The sequence below is a fragment of the Trichoderma citrinoviride genome (genome assembly GCF_003025115.1).
Source record: "Trichoderma citrinoviride strain TUCIM 6016 unplaced genomic scaffold BBK36scaffold_8, whole genome shotgun sequence".
NCBI lineage: Eukaryota > Fungi > Ascomycota > Sordariomycetes > Hypocreales > Hypocreaceae > Trichoderma > Trichoderma citrinoviride.
The window spans coordinates 724,732-744,351 of NW_020194716.1; the positions used below are offsets into that span (position 1 = coordinate 724,732).

Below are 19,620 nucleotides of genomic sequence, written 5' to 3' on the forward strand. Positions count from 1 at the left end.
TTCGCTGATGCAATGCTTCAAGGGCCTGAGTCAGCATCTCTATGACAAGTTAGGTACGTAGCGATCCTTTTACTTTAGCCATCCATCATATGGCGTCCAATACGATCAATGCATCGCAAACTACAGATATCTTGGCTTTCCCTGCGGCGTACGCCAATTCTTTGTGTGATTCAGAAGCTCTACGCCCCTCTCGGCTCAACCTTCCTCAATGCGGAAAGGGGCACGCAAGACAATGCCGGGACGCAGGTATATATTCCCGCCTTTCCCCCTCACATACATCTCGGAGATTCTTCTGGCTCAGGGGTTATCCTCGTATCTGTTCTTTTGATAATCTGACCGATGATGCCCAATTTCGAGCATTGGGCTGAGGTCTGTATGAAGGTCCTAGAGGACTTCATAGCGCTGGCAACGGGGCCGCAAGTGCGTCCCTTTCATTTACTCGTGGCCTGTGATGATTCGATACCTACACGTAGGTACATCAAAGAAACTGAGGTCATCAATCTCTCTCTTTTACCAAGTTTTCTTTTTCCTCTTCTGCTGTTATTTTGCATTACAGCCCGTCTTCGATAAATCTTCCCTTCAGTCATAGCTGGGCCACGTAACTTGACAGTCTCCTATATAAGGGGTGAAGAACACCAGCCGTCGTCCATTGCCTGTTTCTCATCAGAACGAGCGCAACGGAGACGCCACCATATTTCGAACTACACTGAATTCCATCAGACAGGTGGCGGACACACCTCTCGTTGACACTATTGCTGTGATTTCCACGATCGCGGCGTATGCGGTCGTTGGTCGTCTTCGTAGGCACAAGCAGTAGTCTTAGACTTAGTAAAACACTGCTTCTCCCAGGCCAGGCCTGTGATATGTCATTGTCAAGCGGTTACAGCGTAAAGCCTGAGAGAGACTTACCTCTCATGGGCTCCATCAACCTGTCGCTCCTGCATACCTACAACAAGCACGCCGTCGAGGAGGAATAGGATGATATATATCCACATATGTAGCCACATATCAACTCGAAGTGGTATTTAGCAAGCCGGTCCTTCTCTTCGGACAGAGGGATCACACAACAAGACGTCACATATCTCACAAAGGCTTATGACCAAAGAACAGAGATGCTTTGGCACAATATAGATACCACAACGCATATATAATGCCGGTACATTCTCCAAAGCGTCTAAAGAAACAGCCCTAGATGAAGATACAAACATGTCGACCCTAACAATACTGCCTCAATAAGCAAGAAGGATGGTAATAAGCCACCTTTGACGAGCAGCTACAGTACCGGTATACATCCCACATGGTGTTCCATGGACCGCGCTGCCCTGAGTCTGTCAAGACCAAGAAATGTGCATTTGCATAGCGTGCCAACTTCGCACTGGAAGTCCTTCTGGATATACGATACGCTACTCCCGTTGATGATTGTATTCCATGTCCAGGCTTCATGACCTTGGACATGCAAATATGACAAGGCTCATTAGCACTGCCATCTTGGAGAGGGCCTCTCAGCCAACCATTAGGCGCGCTTCGATGCAGATTGTAAGAAGGATTATCGGACCAACAGCAACGGAGATTCACCTCCAGCCTGATATGTTGTGTCACGGCCTGGCCAGCCACCTTGCGGCCCAACGTTGTCGGCCTCCCAGCACAGTGGCCGCAATGCCCAGGTATCGTTCATCCCTTGCGTCGACCGAGGATAATTCATCAACGCGACAATCTGTCGTTGCTTCTGAAGTAATATCCTCCACGAAAGACCCGAAAATCTCAGGTCCAACTCCAGATCACGTTTAATTCCACCTGCCCTTCCAGCCTGCATACTGAGCAACACCGCAATGGCTCCCAGCCAAATCACCGAAGATTATTACAAAGTTCTCGGCATACCCCAGTCGGCAGGGAGTGATGCGATACGAACCAGCTATAGAAAGCTTGCCTTGAAATATCATCCAGATCGGAATCCAAACAATCCTCAAGCAACAGCTCAGTTTCAGCTGGTGTGTCCCCCCTCACTTTGTTTGGGACAACAGCGAACACTAACACAATGTCCTGCTCCAGCTCGAGGCCGCATACTCTACCCTATTTGATCCCGAACGGCGGCGACTCTACGATATACAGTATGAATCCATCAAGCGGAATTCAGCAAAGCCAGACGCAAGCCAAAACCCACCGCCACCGCAAGCGAGTAACAAAAAACCCGACCAGTCATATAAGATACAGATGGAAAAGCTAGAGGCGACGATACAACAACTGCGAAATAGAAAGGATGAACTTGCAAGACAATTGGCCAAAGCAAGAGATGAGTGTAGCACAATCCAGGTGACGCTCGACAGGCTACAAGCGCAGGCGGATATGGACGCAGAGGAAGAGGCCAGCAGGAACAGTTGGTATGGTTATTTCTTCGCCAAAAGTCAATCAGCGGAAGAGAAACTAGCAAGGCAGCGGCGTATGGTGGACAATAGAGCCGCTCGAACTGTGCGAGAAGCAGAACTGAAGCGTCTCACGAGCCGTGTTGCCACTGCTCAGTCCCTGGTCGAGGACATCCAAAGGCGGGTGCAGGAGAAAGTCAGCGAAAGGCACAGATTGCAAATGCAGGAGACGAGACGGCAGCAAGACGCTCGATTGGCAGAATTGAGGCGACAACAAGCGATGCAAAGAGAAAGAGAAGAAAGGGCACGAGAAGAGGCAGAAAGAAGACAAAGAGAGGAATGGGCCGAACGAGTTCGAAAGGCGCAGGAGGCTGAACGAGTATGGAAGGCGGAAGAGGCTGAACGACGAAAGGCACAAGAAGCCGAGAGACTACGAAGAGCAGAAGAAGCCAAAAAACATGACGAGTTCTTGTGGCAATTTTTGGAAGATCTGCCAACGGAGTACTCCAATACAAGAGAGACATTTCAACCTGCAAAGCAGACAAAGACTGGCAGCGAAAGATCCCAAAGAGGGAAAAGGTCTAGAGCAGGTAACACAATGGGCGGACAGTGGGGGGAAGCATCAGACATCAGAGACTCTCTCTGTCTGCACAGGTCCTGGTGGGAAAAAGAGGATGGACGCCACGAATGCGAGCGATGTCTGGACACGACACGCCGTTTTGCATTTCGTTGCCCGAGCTGCCGTATGGTTGCCTGTGCTGATTGCCGTAACATCTTGAAGAGACGATTGTAGTGTACGATACACATATTCAGTAATAGTATGAATACGGAGACGCGTTACGATCATCTCATTTGCCATACATGGCATATTGTATCTGCCTAGGTATTCTGAGTTGCCTCCTATAAGAGATGAAGACGAGGTCATGCACTAAATGGGTCATCTCGTATCTCCTAAGCTTTACTAGGCGCAGGTATCCTAGGAGCGTGTATAGGTAGTCTCAGGAGTTCTCATTACAAAGGCATACTGTAAACACTGCATTTACATATACCACATATAGGCTTTTATCTAATAAAGTACTTCTCTCCGACAATAGCCCTCCAACACCATGCTTTTTTCTTTGTTTGAACTTCGGTCTCTCTTTGCTTAACAGGTCGTCGCATCTCCAAGCCCGTAGTCGGTGGCTGCCAACAGCAGCTCCATGAAACCAGCACTGGTGGCCCTCAGGTTCGAGTTGTACTGAGAAACCGAGGGATAGAAGGGGCAAGACGCGGCGTTGTTAGCGAAGCCAAACTCAATCGTGTAGGAGTGGATGAGGTTCTTGGTAGGATCGGAAAAGTGCCTTGAGTAGGCGTAATCGTCACTGGCACCCGAGGTGGGATACAGTTGCGCCGACTGGAAGGCCGTGTAAGAGCGGCCGCCGCCGGCAGTCAGAGCCGAGGCCACGCGCTTGGCCGCGGCTTCCTTGACGTCCAGGTCCGCCTGGGGGACATACTCGCCGTAGCCTCGGCCGGGAGACGGCGTGTCGGTCAGGATTCCGCGGACCTTGTTATAGGTGCCGTTGAGGAAGTTCATGGTCGGGTACTCAGACTGGTTCTCATCGCTGCCCCAGTTCCAGAGGACATCACCGGCATACGAGTGAAGATCCACGAACCAGCGGACTTTGGAGTACGTGTCGAACACCCACTTAATGTTCTTCGTCTCGGGCTCAGAGAAGGCGCTGACGCCGTGGTACGTCTCGGAGCTAGGAGAGGTCGAGCCGACGCTGGACTGTGCCGACGAGGCGAAAAGGTTGCGGAAGTCCCAGAGGAAGTCAAAGTTGCGGTTGAGGTCAACTCCCCCGTTGGGGTTGCGGTTCTTTCGCCAGCAGCTGTTGGTGGACTGGTCGTAGGCCACGCCGTCGGGGTTGCTGAGCGGAATGAAGACGATTCCCGCGGCCAGCGCCGTCTTCACCTGGGCGTTGCTGTACGTCTTGGAGCCGTAGGTAATGCCGGTATTGTGGGCGTTGGCATAGAGCAGATCTGAGATGAAGTAGAGCACGCTATCCGCGGAGCCGCGCTCTCGGGCGTGGATGTTGCCGTTGAAGAAGACGCGGTAGGCATCGGTGCAGTTGCCTCCGGTACCGCCGACTTTGGCTCCGACGACGGTTGCGCCCTGGGCCGTCTTGTAGGGAGTGTTGAAAATCTCGACTCCGTACGTGTTGGCAAGGCCCTGCAGACCACTGGTCACTTCCTTGACGTTGAGGATCGTGCTGAAGGAAGTGGATGAGGACTGAGTTCCCAATCCTCGGGGCGCAGTTGAACCACCGCTAAACCTATCGCCCGTGCCAATGGGAGCTCCGTTGCTGGACTGGCGGCGGACGACGGGCTTCAGGCCACTCTCCTCGTCTCGCTCATGGGGAAGAAGACACGCCGAGGTGACTTGGGAGAGCGCAAGAAGCGCAACAGGGATAAATGTCTTCATCTTCAGCTACTGATAGTATCTTCGCTGAGCTGATATAGACGAACGGAGGTGAAGGGTTTCTGGGGGTCCCAGTAGAGGGCCGACCGACCCCAACTTATATCCAAGTCGAGGTCTCGGCCTGATTCCAGATGGCTGGATTTGTTGGTGTCAGGCGCCTACTTCGTACCTCCTTACCTTTCGATAGCAGTGTCACATCAGACAGACACGGCAATGCGCCTTCATCCGGAAGTTGGGGAATGGCCAAGACCGCAGCTGCCGAAACGAGGCAGGGTTCCTCTGGCTCGCGTAGTATTTTTGAAAGCCAGAACAGCTACAACTTGCCTTGAATCGACTGCCGGCCGCTCGCGCGTGTTATATCGAACAGACAAAAGTGCCGAGTGCCCCGCTCACGAAGGGGGATCTGCATCTCATGTCGTGTGGTTGCACAGATGGGGTATCAAGGGTATGTAAGGAGGACTCGCCGCGTCGTGGGGGCAATCCTCCCTACCTTAGCGAGAGGCCAAGGAGGAGGCTGGTGTCATTGACGGAGGCTGGCGATCGGCATCGGCCGATGAATGGCTTCTACCCCTGTTTGGGATTTTAAGCATATCCAGCTGGAGTTCGAAGAGCGACTCTGACAATACTATATGATGGCCTCCGACCTCTTCTTCATTCTATTGGTGTTGAGGATAGAGTGTTTCCGTATCTTAGGTACGAATTCGACAGCTGTTAATAGCAGTATACCTTATGGCCATGTACTATTGGTGATTCGTGGCAACTGCGTAAACGGAGTGCAGGGAATTTTTGTCAAAGAATACAACTCCAAGGAATTTTTGTAAATGAGGACACTGCAAGGAATCTTTGTGCATTGACGCCTATACGAGTATACCGTGTACGGAGGAGGTACCGGGCAATCAACACCAGGTTAGGAAGGTCACCAGGCCGAGCGCCAACGACAGCGGGAGTCTCGATCGCGGGACGACTGGAGAGATTGACCCATGAACCCGCCGCCATTATTGGGCAACTCTGAGATGAGATGCTGCTCGGTCACGACATCTTTGGCTGGGAGGCGTCGTTGCTTTCTCCGTCAGTCTCGTCAAACGCCCCGCGATATACCCTGTGTAACGCGTCAAAGTGAGTAGTAAGCTCCGTGTTGTGACAGGGCCTTTACATGTGACGATGGTGTCGTGATTGTTGTTTTTGCCTGCTTGGTACTAGCTGCTCCGCCGGTAACAAGAGGCAGCTAGGCGTTTAGCTTAACTTGTGTTATAAAAATAAGTCTAAATTTATAGGAAGTTTATCTCTCAACAGATGACTGGCAGACAGATCTCGGACGGCTTTTAGCACATGGCCGAATCAGGAAGGAGATTTGTCTGTCAACAAGCCAGCCGTTAAAGTGACAGCGTGTGGTCAGAGGGGCTGTAGAACCGAGGCTTAAACCCGCGAGAGTCTGATTGTCTATATTTTTGTTGCCCATCATAGGCTCAGTGTAGCAAACTTGTGACCAGAAATGGGCTCTCAATTCGACATACAGACAATAGAGGAGCTGGGCCCTCTTACGCAAAATGCCTCTCCGATGTACGCCAGCCTTCGACGATGCACTCTGCATATTGGCCTGCTTGGCATACCTCTCCTACGATGCAGAATGTGTCTTCGGCCATTCCAGAAGGAAGTATAGCCGCTAGATAGCATGAATGGCAAGTCTCGGCACATATGAAGAGCTTATTCTCGATGACTTGACAATACCGTACCCAGCACCATGCATGCATCTTGCTCCTCCAGATTCCGAACCAGGATTGTCCAGCCCCGCCAATTCTCACCTCTCAGAGCTCGAATGGTCATATCGCATCTTTGAAGAAGAAATTGACTCGAGATTAACAGATGCAAGTGATAATATTCATATAATCTCTAAAGCAACCAGACTTCCTACTCCAGCTGGGATGTGACTATCAATATAACCCCGATGTTTGCATCTATCAACTTGAGTCTTCCACAAGTTTCGTCCAGACGGTTCGTCATCAATAGTAAGGATACCTAAGCCGTTCAAGCCAAGTTCATCATCCATTGCGCCCTGAACAAAACAGTCGCCAATCAGTCGGTATCTTCGTATCGAGTGAGAGCAAGTCCGGTTTTCGCAGCAGCTTTCCAGTCGTAGAACCAATGGCACCCTGCTCCCCGGCAGAATGTATACTTCATCGCCCTCTTTCATAAGCATTGGGCCCATGCCCATATGCCCGTACTTGGCAAAGAAGCTTTTGTCGCAATAATAGGAATCTTCTCTTTGGAGGCGATGTTTTTCAATGCTTTTGTTGAACAATTGTTCGCTTTGTATGATGATATCTCTCTGTCGGCGGAGCAATCTCCTGTGTTCATCGATCATGTCCTGTTGCTCTTCACGAAATTCTTCTTTCCTATGGTATTGCAGCTGAGTCGATTTCCCGTGTTTCCCTATATCTCGTTCGTAGAGTACTCCTTCATCTTCTTGGGTAGATAATCCCAGATAGAAATGGGCCGAACGGTTATCAAGTAGCATTTCCGCATGTTTAAAAAATTTCGCCAGGCTTTCAGCTTCGTTCCTCATGATGTCTTCCCTAAGCTTAAGGAATTCGCTATGTTGGAGAAGCTTAGCCTCATCAATAATCCTCTTATGCTGTCGGAGCAAATCCATATGAGCTTCTTTTTCGAAGCTTTGATCTAACACCTTCTCACTCTCGGCGAGAAGCAGTTCCTGCTCGTCGAGGGATTTGATCGATTCTGAGTAAAATTTGTCAACATCGTTGATGAAGAACATTGCTCGCTTGGTTGTTGAAATCCGTACGACGTCTGAGAACTGGTCGTAATCTTCAGAGATTTGTATGAGTGTCTCCATTGGATCTCCCCCTGGAACAAATCCTCCGTCCCACTGCAGCCGTTCCAGGGACCCATTTGGGTTTTTCATGATGTCTGAGAAGATGGTTCTCACAAAGTTGTCATCCTCACACCCAACAGGCCTTGCTCGAGCCACTTTTGCCCATTCACCAAGCATTTTGACCGCTGTGTTCGCATTGGGAGACTCATACAATGGCTCTGTTGTTTTTGATACAGTCCCAATTCTCCTGCCAACGATTCTGAGGGACCGTCCATTGTGCACGATTATGCTGTATTTCGGGAGTTCTCTGCGACCATATTGGTGACAATACATTGCTAATTCAGCACAGATGGGCCCAATCTCCAGCCGGTCGAATGGCGAGTGTGTAAATCTGGTGCTCGACAGATCGCGTAGCACCGGAGCATATTCCTCCTTGAGAAGGCGTTCAGGGTCTTGCTCAGCCTTGAGTCTGCCAAGAAGGGAATCTAGATCGTCACGAATCGAATTCAGTACTGAGTCGTTCTCCGTCGTTAATAGGACCTTGATGCCCTTGCAGGCATCATATAGAGTGGAAAGTTCGATACGCTGCCGCTCCAGCTCTTCACGTTCTGCGCTCCAATCAGGAACCCAAGATGGTATATCTTGCCTTCCTTTGCGACTGTGGTCTCCCATCAGAACATGGAGCGACCCGGTGTTCCTGATAGCCACGATTACTGGTGCCATGTACACCTCAGCCACCTGTAAGCTGTAGTCGGGCCGAAAGATTGTTGCTTCGTTGCACAATCCTACGAGAGCATACACTCGGTCCCGCTCATCAGAAGCCCGTCGAGATCCAAAGTATCGCAGGAGGAGTAGGAGATTTGTTCCTCGAGACTGGAACCATTGTGTGCGGAAGTTGTCCAAGTTTAATATGCGCGAGGAAAGATTGAAGACTTTGAGGTCGGTGGTCGAGAGGGAGCCGGGATTTTTCGTATAAATAGACTCCCAGCCAGATAGAACCTCTGCAGCTCCGACTAGCAGTTTCCATGGAACGGTAACATTGCCGTATCTCACGGTAAGCCTGTTGGCAACAACAGCCTCCTGGACAACCCATATGCGATCCCACCAGGGAGCAAGTAATGTACGTCGCAACGCCTCGGCAAGCGCAGCCATGTGAGCCTCAGGAATATCCTCTAGAACTCCGAGCGGGTTTAGGGAGTTCTTGGACCAACTCATGATAGTCAAGAAGGCAAAGACTTCCAGGGCCTGAACGGGCTTCTTCAAGGGTGATGTCTTCCAAGCGTCGATGTACTGGCTTGCAAGCAAGAAATCGGGTTTGCCACCATCGAATATGTGAAGCGGGCGCAGGTCTCGGGAAGAATGGTGGTTACTTGAGACACCGTAATCAAGCCCACTGCCGAGGAACATAATGACTTCGACAGCAGTGCTGTAAATGTCACGCATCTGAGCAACCTGGGATGATCGCTCTTCGGTGTTGCTCTGGTCAATGCACTATGCCTCAGTTAGCCAATGAACCCATCACCCTGAGAGAGTGCAGCATACTTACAAGAGCATCAATCCAGAGAGCCATGTCCACTTCCCCATGCCGCAGGTGTCTCAAGGCGACTGCGAGGTTGGTCGTCACTTTGACGTTACGCCCATTCACACGGATCTTTGGGGGGGTTCGACTCCAACGCCCCCAGACGTATGACAAGGCCTTGTAGGGGGGGTATGTATCTCGAAAGCGGTTGAAAGGGATGAGTGTGCAACGAATTTCATCGTCCCATTGACCTGGCGATAGGAGGATCAAGCGAAAAAAGCCAGGTTCTAGGTTTGCGGCCATGACTGCAAGTTGATAGAAAATGTCTTGACAGATGTGATGTCCGCAAAAGAAGACAGTGGTGATTCAGGCGCTCATGAATAAATTGTATGGAGACACCGCTCTTTGTCAATCTCCAACCTAGACAAACGGAGCCTGATGTTTGCATCGCCATGCAGCTGCGCCTCAACGAATGCTGATCCGACACGTTTCAAAGACCTGCCACAATTGGCGCAGCCATCGAGTAAATGTGGCACAAGGCCAATGCAGAGCCTCATCGCATGCCTTATCGCACATTGTACTCCAGGAAAAAGTGAGGCGATATGTAAGGCATTAAGTGAGGCGTTGTGTGAGGCACATACAAACAAAAGCGGTAGGCAGAATCTCATTGACCGGCGCATCGAGGCTAAAGCATTATGTGGTATTTGCCTCCGATCAACAATCATACTTGTATTCTGTTGACCGGTGTGAAGAGGGAATGTTGAAAGGAGAGACAAATGGTAGACATAAGAGTGACAGAAGGGTTGCGGACTCGCCGGCTGCCTGCAACGGCGAAATACCTTATGAATTACCACTAACTTCATCCGCTCTACTGTTGCAAGGAGTGAAAAAGAAGAATACAATCAATTGTACATTTCATTCTCCCAGCCGCCATTTCAGACGTGTCTGAATCCTCCCAGACTTGACCGTTGCGCGCACGTCACCGCATTCTCGCGGAGTGTGCGTCCTACGACATTCAACGTTTAAGAGGAAAATCCACTGATAACGCAGTCAGCCAAACACCCTAAAAGGGTCCTACTACTCAGTATGTGTGCTCACCCATCGACCAACATAGCCTCGCCACTCATGAAGGAGCTCATCCAAGAGCTCAGATACGTAATGCTATTCGCAAGCTCCTCGGGTTGAGCAAACCGCTTCATCGCTGTTCGGTGCATTCCCTCGTCAAGCGCTCGCTGTATTTCTGGTCCAACATCGCCCATGATGGGTGTCATGGTATAGCCAGGACAGATGGCATTGATCCGGATATGCTCCGCCGCGTATTGGTTCGCATCCTGTTACAGCATGTAAGAGACAGTTCCGCCTCCAGGGGAGGACATTAAGGGTGGTAGACTTGCACTTTTCGTCAAGCCTATAATACCGTGTTTACCTATGTGTTCCCGTTAGCATTGACGACCACTTCCGACTTGATCCCCGATCATAAGCTGTACTTGTAACATAAGCCGCCATCGAAGCAAAGTTTCTGGAGCCAAACCCGCCCCAAACAGACGACAAGTTCACAATCGTGCCACGGACTTTGCCGAACCTATGCACTGTTCAGTTACCACTTCCTTGATCCTTCAGCACATCACGCACTCTTGCTGAATTGGTTCTTGTTGAAGCATTAACTTAATCTGCTCTCTTTGAGCGATCCACATGCTCGTCAAGTTAATGTCAAGCAATCTCTTAAAATCGTCGGTTGAGACAGATACACTTGGGCCCATTGGACCAGGAATGCCGACATTGTTTACAGCGTGGTCGATCCGTCCAAAGGCCGAAGATGCAGCTTCCACAGCTTTTACTGTCGAGTCTGCACTGGCTGCGTCGAATTCGATGGGCAGAACTTCGACATTTGGGTGGGCATTCTTCAGCTCTTTGATCGTTTGCTTCAACGCGACGGCATCAATGTCAGCAAGGGCCAGCTGGGGGCTTCCATATTTCGCAAAGGCAAAAGCCGTGGCCCTTCCGATTCCTGGCGTATCGATTGTGAGCACAGTTCTTTGACATAGGTCATGTTACCTTACCGCGTGCAGCGCCACTGATGAATGAAGGGCCGTGGAGGAGCTTGTTAATCATTGCAAAGGCGAATACTGCGGTGGGCAGGAATCATGACAGTCGACAGGTCTCGTCAATGATGTTTCAGGATTTATGATTTATTGCCAGAAAGCAGCATGATGGCTACTCTTTAAATCGAAGCTCGACCATTGAAACATGTATACGACCGGCCGCTCTCTTGGCCATCGTCCTACGTTGCAGTCGATTCCCTGTTTCTACCCTCCATCCGCATAAGGTAAGGTATGCTGGAATAAATTGAGCAGATGGCACCACATATCAACAGGGTACATAGGCAACTTTATCGTCTCAAAAGAAAAAGAAAAGGAAAAAAAATGACACTGATAAAGGTGCGGTCCAGGCAGGTAGAGTCCGAAAGAGCGACCGCTTGCATATTCGGGTATGCGGCATGCAGATGCAGAACATTTTATTGGATTTTGCCCTCTAAAGTGCCCTATAACACATACTCGTGAACCAATTTATCCTCCAAGCATCCTTCTGAATGTTGGGTTGCAACCATGCGCAGTTATTGTTGCAAATGTCTGTATGAGAACAACCGAACTGGTTGAGGGTGTGAAGGGCTTCGGACAGATATCTCGCCGAGCCTCTGCAAGACATCTAACATACGTTGCTCCTACCGCAACCCCATCGGCTTCGTCAACCTCCCGCTTGTCTCCGAAAAGTTCATTGTTTCAGTTCAAGTAGGTCGACAATGTTTCACCAACCAGCTGTATCTGGGGCTGAGCTTGCGTCGCAAAGTGTTTCGGCCGATTTCAGCAAGCTCCTTTTCGAGCTTCGGGAGACTTGAGCATTTCCGGTCTGCAGTAGGGTCAGAAATTGAAATCGGACATAAGTCGCCGTTGTCAACTGGGAATGGCAGCTAACAAAGCATATCACACTTTCTGCTGCTTTGCCCACTATTAGAGCCTCGGCAACATAACACTGTCTTCGACTTTGGGTCTTGATCATGTCAGGCAGAATTGTATGTCAGATGACAGTAACCCTTCAAAGCAGTTAAGCTTGTCGGTTTGTCTTACTTTCTAGTGACAGCTCTAGGGAAAGGCTGGCCGATAAGTCCAAGCATGATTAGCAAGCTCTCACTCGTGCAGCAGTTGCGATGATGAAGAAGAAGGAGGAGGAGGAGGAGCGCTCCCCTACTTGGAGTCCTGGCCTCGCCCCAACCTGTCGAATTTCCAATGGGAAAGGCTGTTACAAGCCACAATGGCTTTTTTTGGGGTGAGTTCTTCAGGTCGTTGCAGGTGAATGTTACGAATGCCTAACTTTAACTTTGATCGTGCCTGTTTGGTGATTTCGAATGTCATCACCGCCCGCGACGTTCATTGTGCTCGCCCTCCTCATCCACTGCCGTTCAACATCAACACCATCCCTTATCTTAAGTAAACAAACAACAACAAAAAGGCACAATGTCCTGGGCAAGTCTCAGCACAGAAATCCAATGGCTCATCCTCGACCACCTACGCGACTTCAAATGCCGCCAATACGAGTCTCCCACCCGCCGCCGGGTGCGCAGAGACAGGACCGGCATCTCGCAAGCAGCCTACGCATCCGTCTGCCGCGAATGGAGCGACTTCTTCGAGAGGGCCAACTTCGAGAAGCTCACCCTCCACCAAGACGACATCGCAACGCTGGGCGAGGTCGTTCCGCGATGCGGCGCGCTTATCCGCTGGATCTGGCTGCGCATCGAACTCCCTTCGTATGACTGCTCACTATGCGATCAACCGGAGTCGGTCGAGGAAGACAAGGTCAACAAGTTTCTCTTTACGGACGCTGTCTGGGGCCTATTTGAGATCCTCAGCCAACTCAATAACGATCATCACCCCGGCATCACCCTCGAGCTAAGTGCGCATTCGCCCAGCATCGTGGACCACTATGCCCAAGAGCTGGGCTGCATGATCAACGATACCGCGTGGCACACACTAGGCGGGTTCCAGTCCTCTCAGTCCCTCGACGACGAATCCCACGGATGGCGGTCTGGTCAGCGGCGACGCATCACAGACGCTGCTGCTCTCAGAATGGTCGGGCATCCACAGGGGCTCCGGTTCGACCTGCGGGCACCTGCTGTCAAGCGCATGGACAAGACGCTGCCCAGGGTCAGGGTAGTGAAAGCCCTGGTGATCCGCGGCCAATGCTATCGACACATATCCATATCAAAGGCCCTCGACCTCATAATCAGAAACCTCACCCAGCTGCGCGATCTCTCCTACGAGTGCTGGAAAGGCTATGACACGGCCAAGGTCAAGGGGCGGCATATCCGACTTCGTGAAAACGACATCCTGTTGTCAGACACCTTGAGGTACCGCCGAAGCTTGCGTAAAATCTCCATCTACGAGGGCACCAGTCGCTGTAACAAGAAACACCTCAGCCCCCATTTGACGTGGGAACATGCGACAGTTGGTTTCGGTTCGGCCCTAGCAAAGGCAAGCCGGGACTTGGAAGAGCTATATGTCAATGACATTGTCGAGGCGGACGACTTCTTCCGGCCATTTTGGGGATACGACCTTCAGAAGCGCGCGACCAGGAGGATCCTATGGAGGAATCTCAGGCGCATCTCCCTCTTTGCCGAACTGGTTCCCCCCGTCTCGTACGAAAGTCGGATACAGGCCGCTGGTCACGCCGCCTGCACCATGCCACAACTCGAATTCATGGAACTTTGGTATTGCGATGGGAACTATCAGTGCGTCTTCACATATGACATCTCGAAGGATGCACGCGACACCCACAAGTTGGAGCTACGAAGCTCCTGGGGGGTCCGTCTCAGCCCAGCCACCGTGCAAGCCTGGAGGGAGGCCGTCTGCGGCCGAGGACCGGGAAGGGAACTCGAGGTCCGCGGTCAGGGAGAGATTTTTGATCTTCCCAAAGGGCGGGATCTCATGTGCGCTTTGGTGTTGAGAGGGGATGCATTGACGAATACTAGCCGACGGCAGATATTGGGGCAGCATGGACACTCGTACTTGGGCAGGGGCTGATGACAGATAAGGCAGACCGGCATATGGCGATACTAGAGGATATAGCAATAGTAGGAGAAAGCAGAAGATACCTTTTCTACTCTAAGTAGTATTGGCTCTAATAAATGCATGGGCTGGCTGAGGTGCTCGATGGCCACTCCCTTCAATATTTATGTCGGTTGGGCGTTGTGCGAGAGAACAACGGCAGGCTTCTCATTCTTGTTCTTCGCTGCTACCACAGCTGTGTTTCGTATTGTTCTGTATTATTGTTCCGAGGCTGACTCGTACTCAACTCCAACAGGTACACTATGATACATTCCTACTTCGTATCCCATTAAACGTACAACAATGAGGGCATCTCAAACCGCTGCCCACGCGGAGAATCCCATTACCAAAACCAACCCCAGTCCCTAGAAGGGAACCGCGGAAAAAGACAAAGGAGTCCTACAACTCTCCAGCGAAGCCTGCGTTTGCAGCATAACGCAGTTGGTATTCCCTCAAGTCAGCCCAGTACCGCAGTTCTTCCTCTTCATCTTCGGCCGTCATCTGGAGCGGATCTGGCGCACGGGTTTCTCCCATGGGTACAGGGCCTGTCTTCTCAAGCTTCACGAGTACTTCGAGGAGCTGCGACAGAGCCTCTTCTGACTTTATAGCAAACGGTCCTTTCCTTTCGGGGGCATCGTTGAGCAACGTAGATGCGACCTGGCGTATCTTGTTGATGAGAGATCCGCCGTTCGGCTCGAGATTCCGCTGCGAGATAGAACCTAGCACGGTGAGGAGGTTTTGAACAATAATCTCCCGCTCAGCGGACATGAACTCCAAGATCTCCTTGTCGTCGGCATCCTGAATAGCCTTGTCCTCCTCACTCGTGCCCTCAACCTCAAGAGTCTGCTGCTGCTCGCTAAGGTGGACATCTCGCAGGTTGAAGTACAGCTCCACGAAATAAGACCTCGTGGCCAGTTGTGATACGAAGATGTTGGCCTTTTGAATCTCGTACTGAAGCTGTCGACGTCTTGTAGGCTGCGTCTTGATGATGTTGCGTACGTCGTGTGGCGGCTGCGTGTTGGGCCACACTGGCGGGACGTACTGGAGGCCGGCGTCTTCCATGCCAGCCAAAGGATCTGTTTCAGCCGCGGCATTGCCTAGCTGAAGCTCAGGTGGGAGGTTGTCGATGATGCTCTTAGCAGCCAGGAGACCATCTCGTAGAAGAAGCCTCTGGTCTGCCCAAGGGAGGGTGCTCATGCCATACGCTAGCTCCAGGCTGACGACGCCATTCATGGTTGTGTAGATGTCAATGGCGAATCGAAAGCCAGTGAGAAGCGTCACACTACCCTCCGGTTGATGAATGATTTCGTTTGCGAGAACGCAAATGTCATCTACGTTCTCGGGGTATGCAGGATAAGGAAGGCTAGGCGTCGACGGGGCAATGACGATGTCGGTATGGGATGCTCCCAGCTGCGAGAACGACCTACAAACAGTTAGTAGGTATATCGATGAGAGCTAGAAGACACAGGGCAACGAGGAAGCCTTACCGAACGCCCAGCAGAAGACACCAAAAGATGCGCTTGCCAATCTGGTCCTTAACGTGGTTGAAAGGCATCGAGTCGGGGGCAAAGCTGTCACTCCCAAACGTAGGCAGTTCTCCAGGGTGTTTGGGCCTACTGAAGCCGAGCTCTCTGAGGAGAGTCAGCGTCTCTGCCATGAAGTGTCGAGATGCATTCCACTGAGAAGTATAGCCGGACGCCAATCCAAGGAAATAGCTGGTAGCAGCATCGTCCAATGTCTTTGGCTGCTTCAGGACCCATCGACTCCCGCGTGTGAGAAGAGCAATGTCACGACATTTTTCAATCATGACTATGGCCTTGGGAAACAGGTGCGTGCTGTGTTGCGCCTTGAGATGCTCTCTCGCAGATCGCGGAAACGATGCGACCAGAGCAGCAATCATACTAGCCAGCAATCCCAAGAACTCGGGCTTCAATCGATCCTCTCGGTTCGCAAATGACTGTCGAAACGTAGGCTCGTGGGGGAACGGGGCGAGTGGGTGAATGTACGTGAAGAAGTCATCCACCAGGAGCTCCAGCACAGGCATTGGCGCAATGGCCTCGGCATCCAGAACGCTGTCCGTCGATATCGTCATGAGCGTCTTGGCGGCATTCTGGGGCGACGGCGACGAGGGGAAGCCAGGAGGCACAACAGACGGATCGATGCGAGCCCTCTTGGCGGCTTTGGCAGCCTCTGCGTGCTTGTTAGGCGGCCCCCGCCTCTTGGTCTCGCGGTTGAAGGTGCAGTCGACGCCCAGCTCGCGGCACGGGCGACAGGGCATGTTGGAGTCGTCGCACTTGACCTTGCGCATGCTGCACATGTCACAGGCGCGCCGCAGCCGCGTCAGCTTGGGGTTGATTGTGGGATCGCGCATGACGCCGCCGGGTCCGGCAACGAGGTGCTGCTGCAGCTGTCCCTGGAGCTGTCCCTGAAGTTGGCTCTGGAGCTGGCCCTGGAGCTGCCCCGGCGGCATCTCAGGCGCGGGCGCGATGGGCACGCCGACGCCATGGGACTGGGCAACAGCCTCGGCGGCGGCATTCTGCAGCGGATGGTGATTCTGGATGGCCTGGGCAGCGTCGCTGGCAGCCTGCAGGATCTCGAGCCCGTTGCTGGCGTAGGCGTGGGCGGTGGCGTGCTGCGACGGCGACGGCGGGGGAGATGCCGACATGTCGAAGCTGAGCTGCGCGAGGCTGATGTCGCGATCGATGGCTGATTGTCGGCGGATATCCGGATGTTGTGGGTTGTTGAAGCGAGGTGACGCCGATACCGAGACGGAAGCGAGCGTGAGAGAATTGGGCATGGGCGTTGCGGATCACGTGATAATCTGGACTATTCTGCCTCGATATAGGGTAGGCCATTTCGTGAGCTGTGGTGGAAGGGGCTTCTACCTCTGTATCATCGTCACACACAAATGGGATGCACATTTTGGCAATTGGCGAATCGGTGATTATTGACTTGGCTCATATGTGTGGACCTGGGTTAGTAGCTAGCTGTGAGACCGTGGTATTGTTGCGGATGTATCTGGATGACACCTTGGTTGGTTGAGACAAAACACCAGATTGGAAGCTATACCCAGAATAAAGCTCTACAACTCGACAACATCAGCAGCTTCACATATTTCAGATCCACGCCGAGAACCGAGACACCTGCTTTGGAATTTCATTGACAAAATCTATGCTCTTCTTCAGCCACATCCATTTCTCTACGAGTATAACCTGCATCCCTTCTCCAGCAGACCTGAGAACTGCTGAAACCGACGACGTGCAAAATCCAGCAAAATCTCAACCAGGCCAGCAAATCCACGCGTAAGGTTGACGTAGCCGCACAAACATGCAGTTTCCACGAGATGCTTAGCGTCATTCCCACTACGATGACGGCTCTCAGTGTCAATTCTTTGACAACTCGCAGATCGGCCCAGTAATCCTTGCCTTGGCTGCTGTGACGCGCGACATTTTCCCTCTTTGCTGGCCTCTGGCTGGCTGGAGAAAAGTCTTTCGCATCCACATCGCTGGGCTGGAGTGACGTGGGTAATGCGACTGGGTACGCGCTTGGGGAAAAGCACGTGAAAATGCTCCGTCGATCCCGCCACTGTTTGATTCAGGAACGCGAAGACTATATCTTGAGCCGCAAGATCTACGGTGTGTCATACGATACGTGTGTTCCTCAAGACCCAGTGATAGATACAACACAGTAGAGAGCATATTGGAGGTTGAGCAAATCAACCGATGTCCATTGCCTGGTGGAGTTCGTTCACCTGCATACGTACATGTACTCTTGACAGGACTGTCTGCTCCGATGCGACGCTCACGCGCCTCAGTAGTGGTGTCTCTCTGCGGCTCTAGCAGCGCACGGCTGTGGATATCTGGGCGGGCTGCCAGGGACGGGATCAACAGGCAACCGTATGCCAGACATGCTAAAATCGTAACGAAGGCTCAGAATTAGCCTACCTACCTGGCCTGGGCCTCCTCTGGCAGAGCGGCCGTTCAAGATTGACACCGGGCTGAGACGGTGCATGCTGCCCGAGACGCACGATGCATCCAACAGCTTGGAAGGTTACTCCGTGCCGCAGCCCACTTCCAAGAATTCAGCTACTACGGAAGTATGTCCTACTATTTCTCACCACGGCTGGAATCAGCAACCGGGGATGGAGTGAAATCCTCATTCTCGCTCACCGCTGCTTGACTTACATAAAAGTCTACACGTCAAGATAGTACGACACATGCAGGTACAGGTCAATAGGGAGAGTGTTCCTCTCCTGAACGAGCTCCTTTTCGTGGGAAGCAGGCCGAAAAAAGGGGCTGTTCTCATCTGCCTGGGGGAAGAGAGCCATGGCCGCTCTCCCCCGCTCAGCCTACTCCGTACGGAGATTCTCCGCTGGATCCAACCAGAGCCTCGCTACTCCGTATTCCGGGCGTCGTGCCCTGTGGTCTGGCGATGGGTTGCTGTGAACCATCTGGGCCCATTGGTCATACATATTTCGGTTTCCAGGACGCTTGCGCTGGAGTTGCCTAGTGCCGCTCCACCGCACCAGGTTGCCGGTGATGGTCATTTCATTGACATTTATTGGCTGTACTGGTCACTTACTCGTAGTTCCTTGTCCACCTCAGCAGACAATAAGGTCTCCTGCCAGTTTTGCACCGGTACCTTGAGCATGTCAGATACTGGGCTGAGATCCAGAGGTCGACCTGCCTATGCCCGCCTATCGAAGCACCCGTCTCGTTTCTGCAGACGAGCGAAGAAGCACATCTGCAGGTAAAGACCGTGTAGATGCTCATTCGGCCCGAGGGTTCACAGACAGCCTTCCATAACCCCTCCTCTGTGAGTGAATTTATGGACGTGGTTGAGAGAGGGAGTGGCATCTGCTGGTTAGGTGTGAATGCCATTTAACGGTTATGTGGGCTGAGGTTGTGAGAATTTGAGGCAGCGTTGCACCGTGTGCCAATAGCAGACCCATTCTGCCCAGTCCCTCTCCACGTACGACGTGTGGTACATGTAATGGTACATTGCTCAGGAGCAGCTTGACGCTTGCAATTTTGTACCTGGTCGTTTCCATGTTCTCATATGGGGAAAATGCCCACTCTTGTATTGCTCATGGCGCCCTCAGTTGCAGAAAACCGCAGAACAAGCTTCGAACGAGCCACGGCTGACAAGGGGCCACGACCCGCAGCTGGAGCTCCCGATAGGGCGGCGGCCAAGTCACAGGCCATCTTGAGCAGAGACGAGCCCCGAGGACATTCATCGACGGAAAGGAGATAAACGTTGCGCCCCCAGAGTACTAGTAGTCGTCTTAAGCCACACCCTTTCCCACCTCCTGTCCTTTGGCTCTTCTCTCTTTGAACCTGCAACTTTGACGGCGA

At 52.0% G+C, this 19,620-nt stretch overlaps 6 protein-coding genes across 6 annotated transcripts; 2 read left to right on the top strand and 4 right to left on the bottom strand.

The window, feature by feature from the left end:
- Positions 1–1,829: 1,829 nt before the first annotated feature.
- On the top strand, positions 1,830–3,153 carry BBK36DRAFT_1169417 (DnaJ-domain-containing protein; the record flags this gene model as incomplete). Its single annotated transcript, XM_024895310.1, has 3 exons — positions 1,830–1,988; positions 2,050–2,294; positions 2,325–3,153. The coding sequence occupies 3 exons, from the start codon at positions 1,830–1,832 to the stop codon at positions 3,151–3,153; spliced, it is 1,233 nt and encodes a 410-aa protein (XP_024749041.1).
- A 273-nt stretch (positions 3,154–3,426) lies between these two features.
- BBK36DRAFT_169081 (Zn-dependent exopeptidase) lies at positions 3,427–5,169 on the bottom strand. The gene is made up of 3 exons (XM_024897818.1): positions 4,891–5,169; positions 3,505–4,827; positions 3,427–3,444 (listed from the first exon to the last, which is right to left on the bottom strand). Exon 2 carries the CDS (start codon positions 4,819–4,821, stop codon positions 3,505–3,507), a length of 1,317 nt encoding a protein of 438 aa, XP_024749042.1. The 5' UTR covers positions 4,822–4,827; positions 4,891–5,169; the 3' UTR covers positions 3,427–3,444.
- A 1,528-nt stretch (positions 5,170–6,697) lies between these two features.
- On the bottom strand, positions 6,698–9,470 carry BBK36DRAFT_1121167 (hypothetical protein; the record flags this gene model as incomplete). The annotated part of the gene is made up of 2 exons (XM_024890794.1): positions 6,698–9,139; positions 9,195–9,470. 2 exons carry the CDS (start codon positions 9,468–9,470, stop codon positions 6,698–6,700), a joined length of 2,718 nt encoding a protein of 905 aa, XP_024749043.1.
- Positions 9,471–10,261: 791 nt separating this feature from the next.
- On the bottom strand, positions 10,262–11,279 carry BBK36DRAFT_1121084 (NAD(P)-binding protein; the record flags this gene model as incomplete). The annotated part of the gene is made up of 5 exons (XM_024890786.1): positions 10,262–10,498; positions 10,520–10,593; positions 10,655–10,749; positions 10,800–11,175; positions 11,228–11,279. 5 exons carry the CDS (start codon positions 11,277–11,279, stop codon positions 10,262–10,264), a joined length of 834 nt encoding a protein of 277 aa, XP_024749044.1.
- Positions 11,280–12,679: 1,400 nt separating this feature from the next.
- On the top strand, positions 12,680–14,242 carry BBK36DRAFT_1159857 (hypothetical protein; the record flags this gene model as incomplete). Its single annotated transcript, XM_024894237.1, has 1 exon — positions 12,680–14,242. One exon carries the CDS (start codon positions 12,680–12,682, stop codon positions 14,240–14,242), a length of 1,563 nt encoding a protein of 520 aa, XP_024749045.1.
- A 423-nt stretch (positions 14,243–14,665) lies between these two features.
- Positions 14,666–16,637, bottom strand: BBK36DRAFT_1120226 (hypothetical protein; the record flags this gene model as incomplete). The annotated part of the gene is made up of 2 exons (XM_024890675.1): positions 14,666–15,689; positions 15,754–16,637. 2 exons carry the CDS (start codon positions 16,635–16,637, stop codon positions 14,666–14,668), a joined length of 1,908 nt encoding a protein of 635 aa, XP_024749046.1.
- Between the last annotated feature and the right edge of the window lie 2,983 nt (positions 16,638–19,620).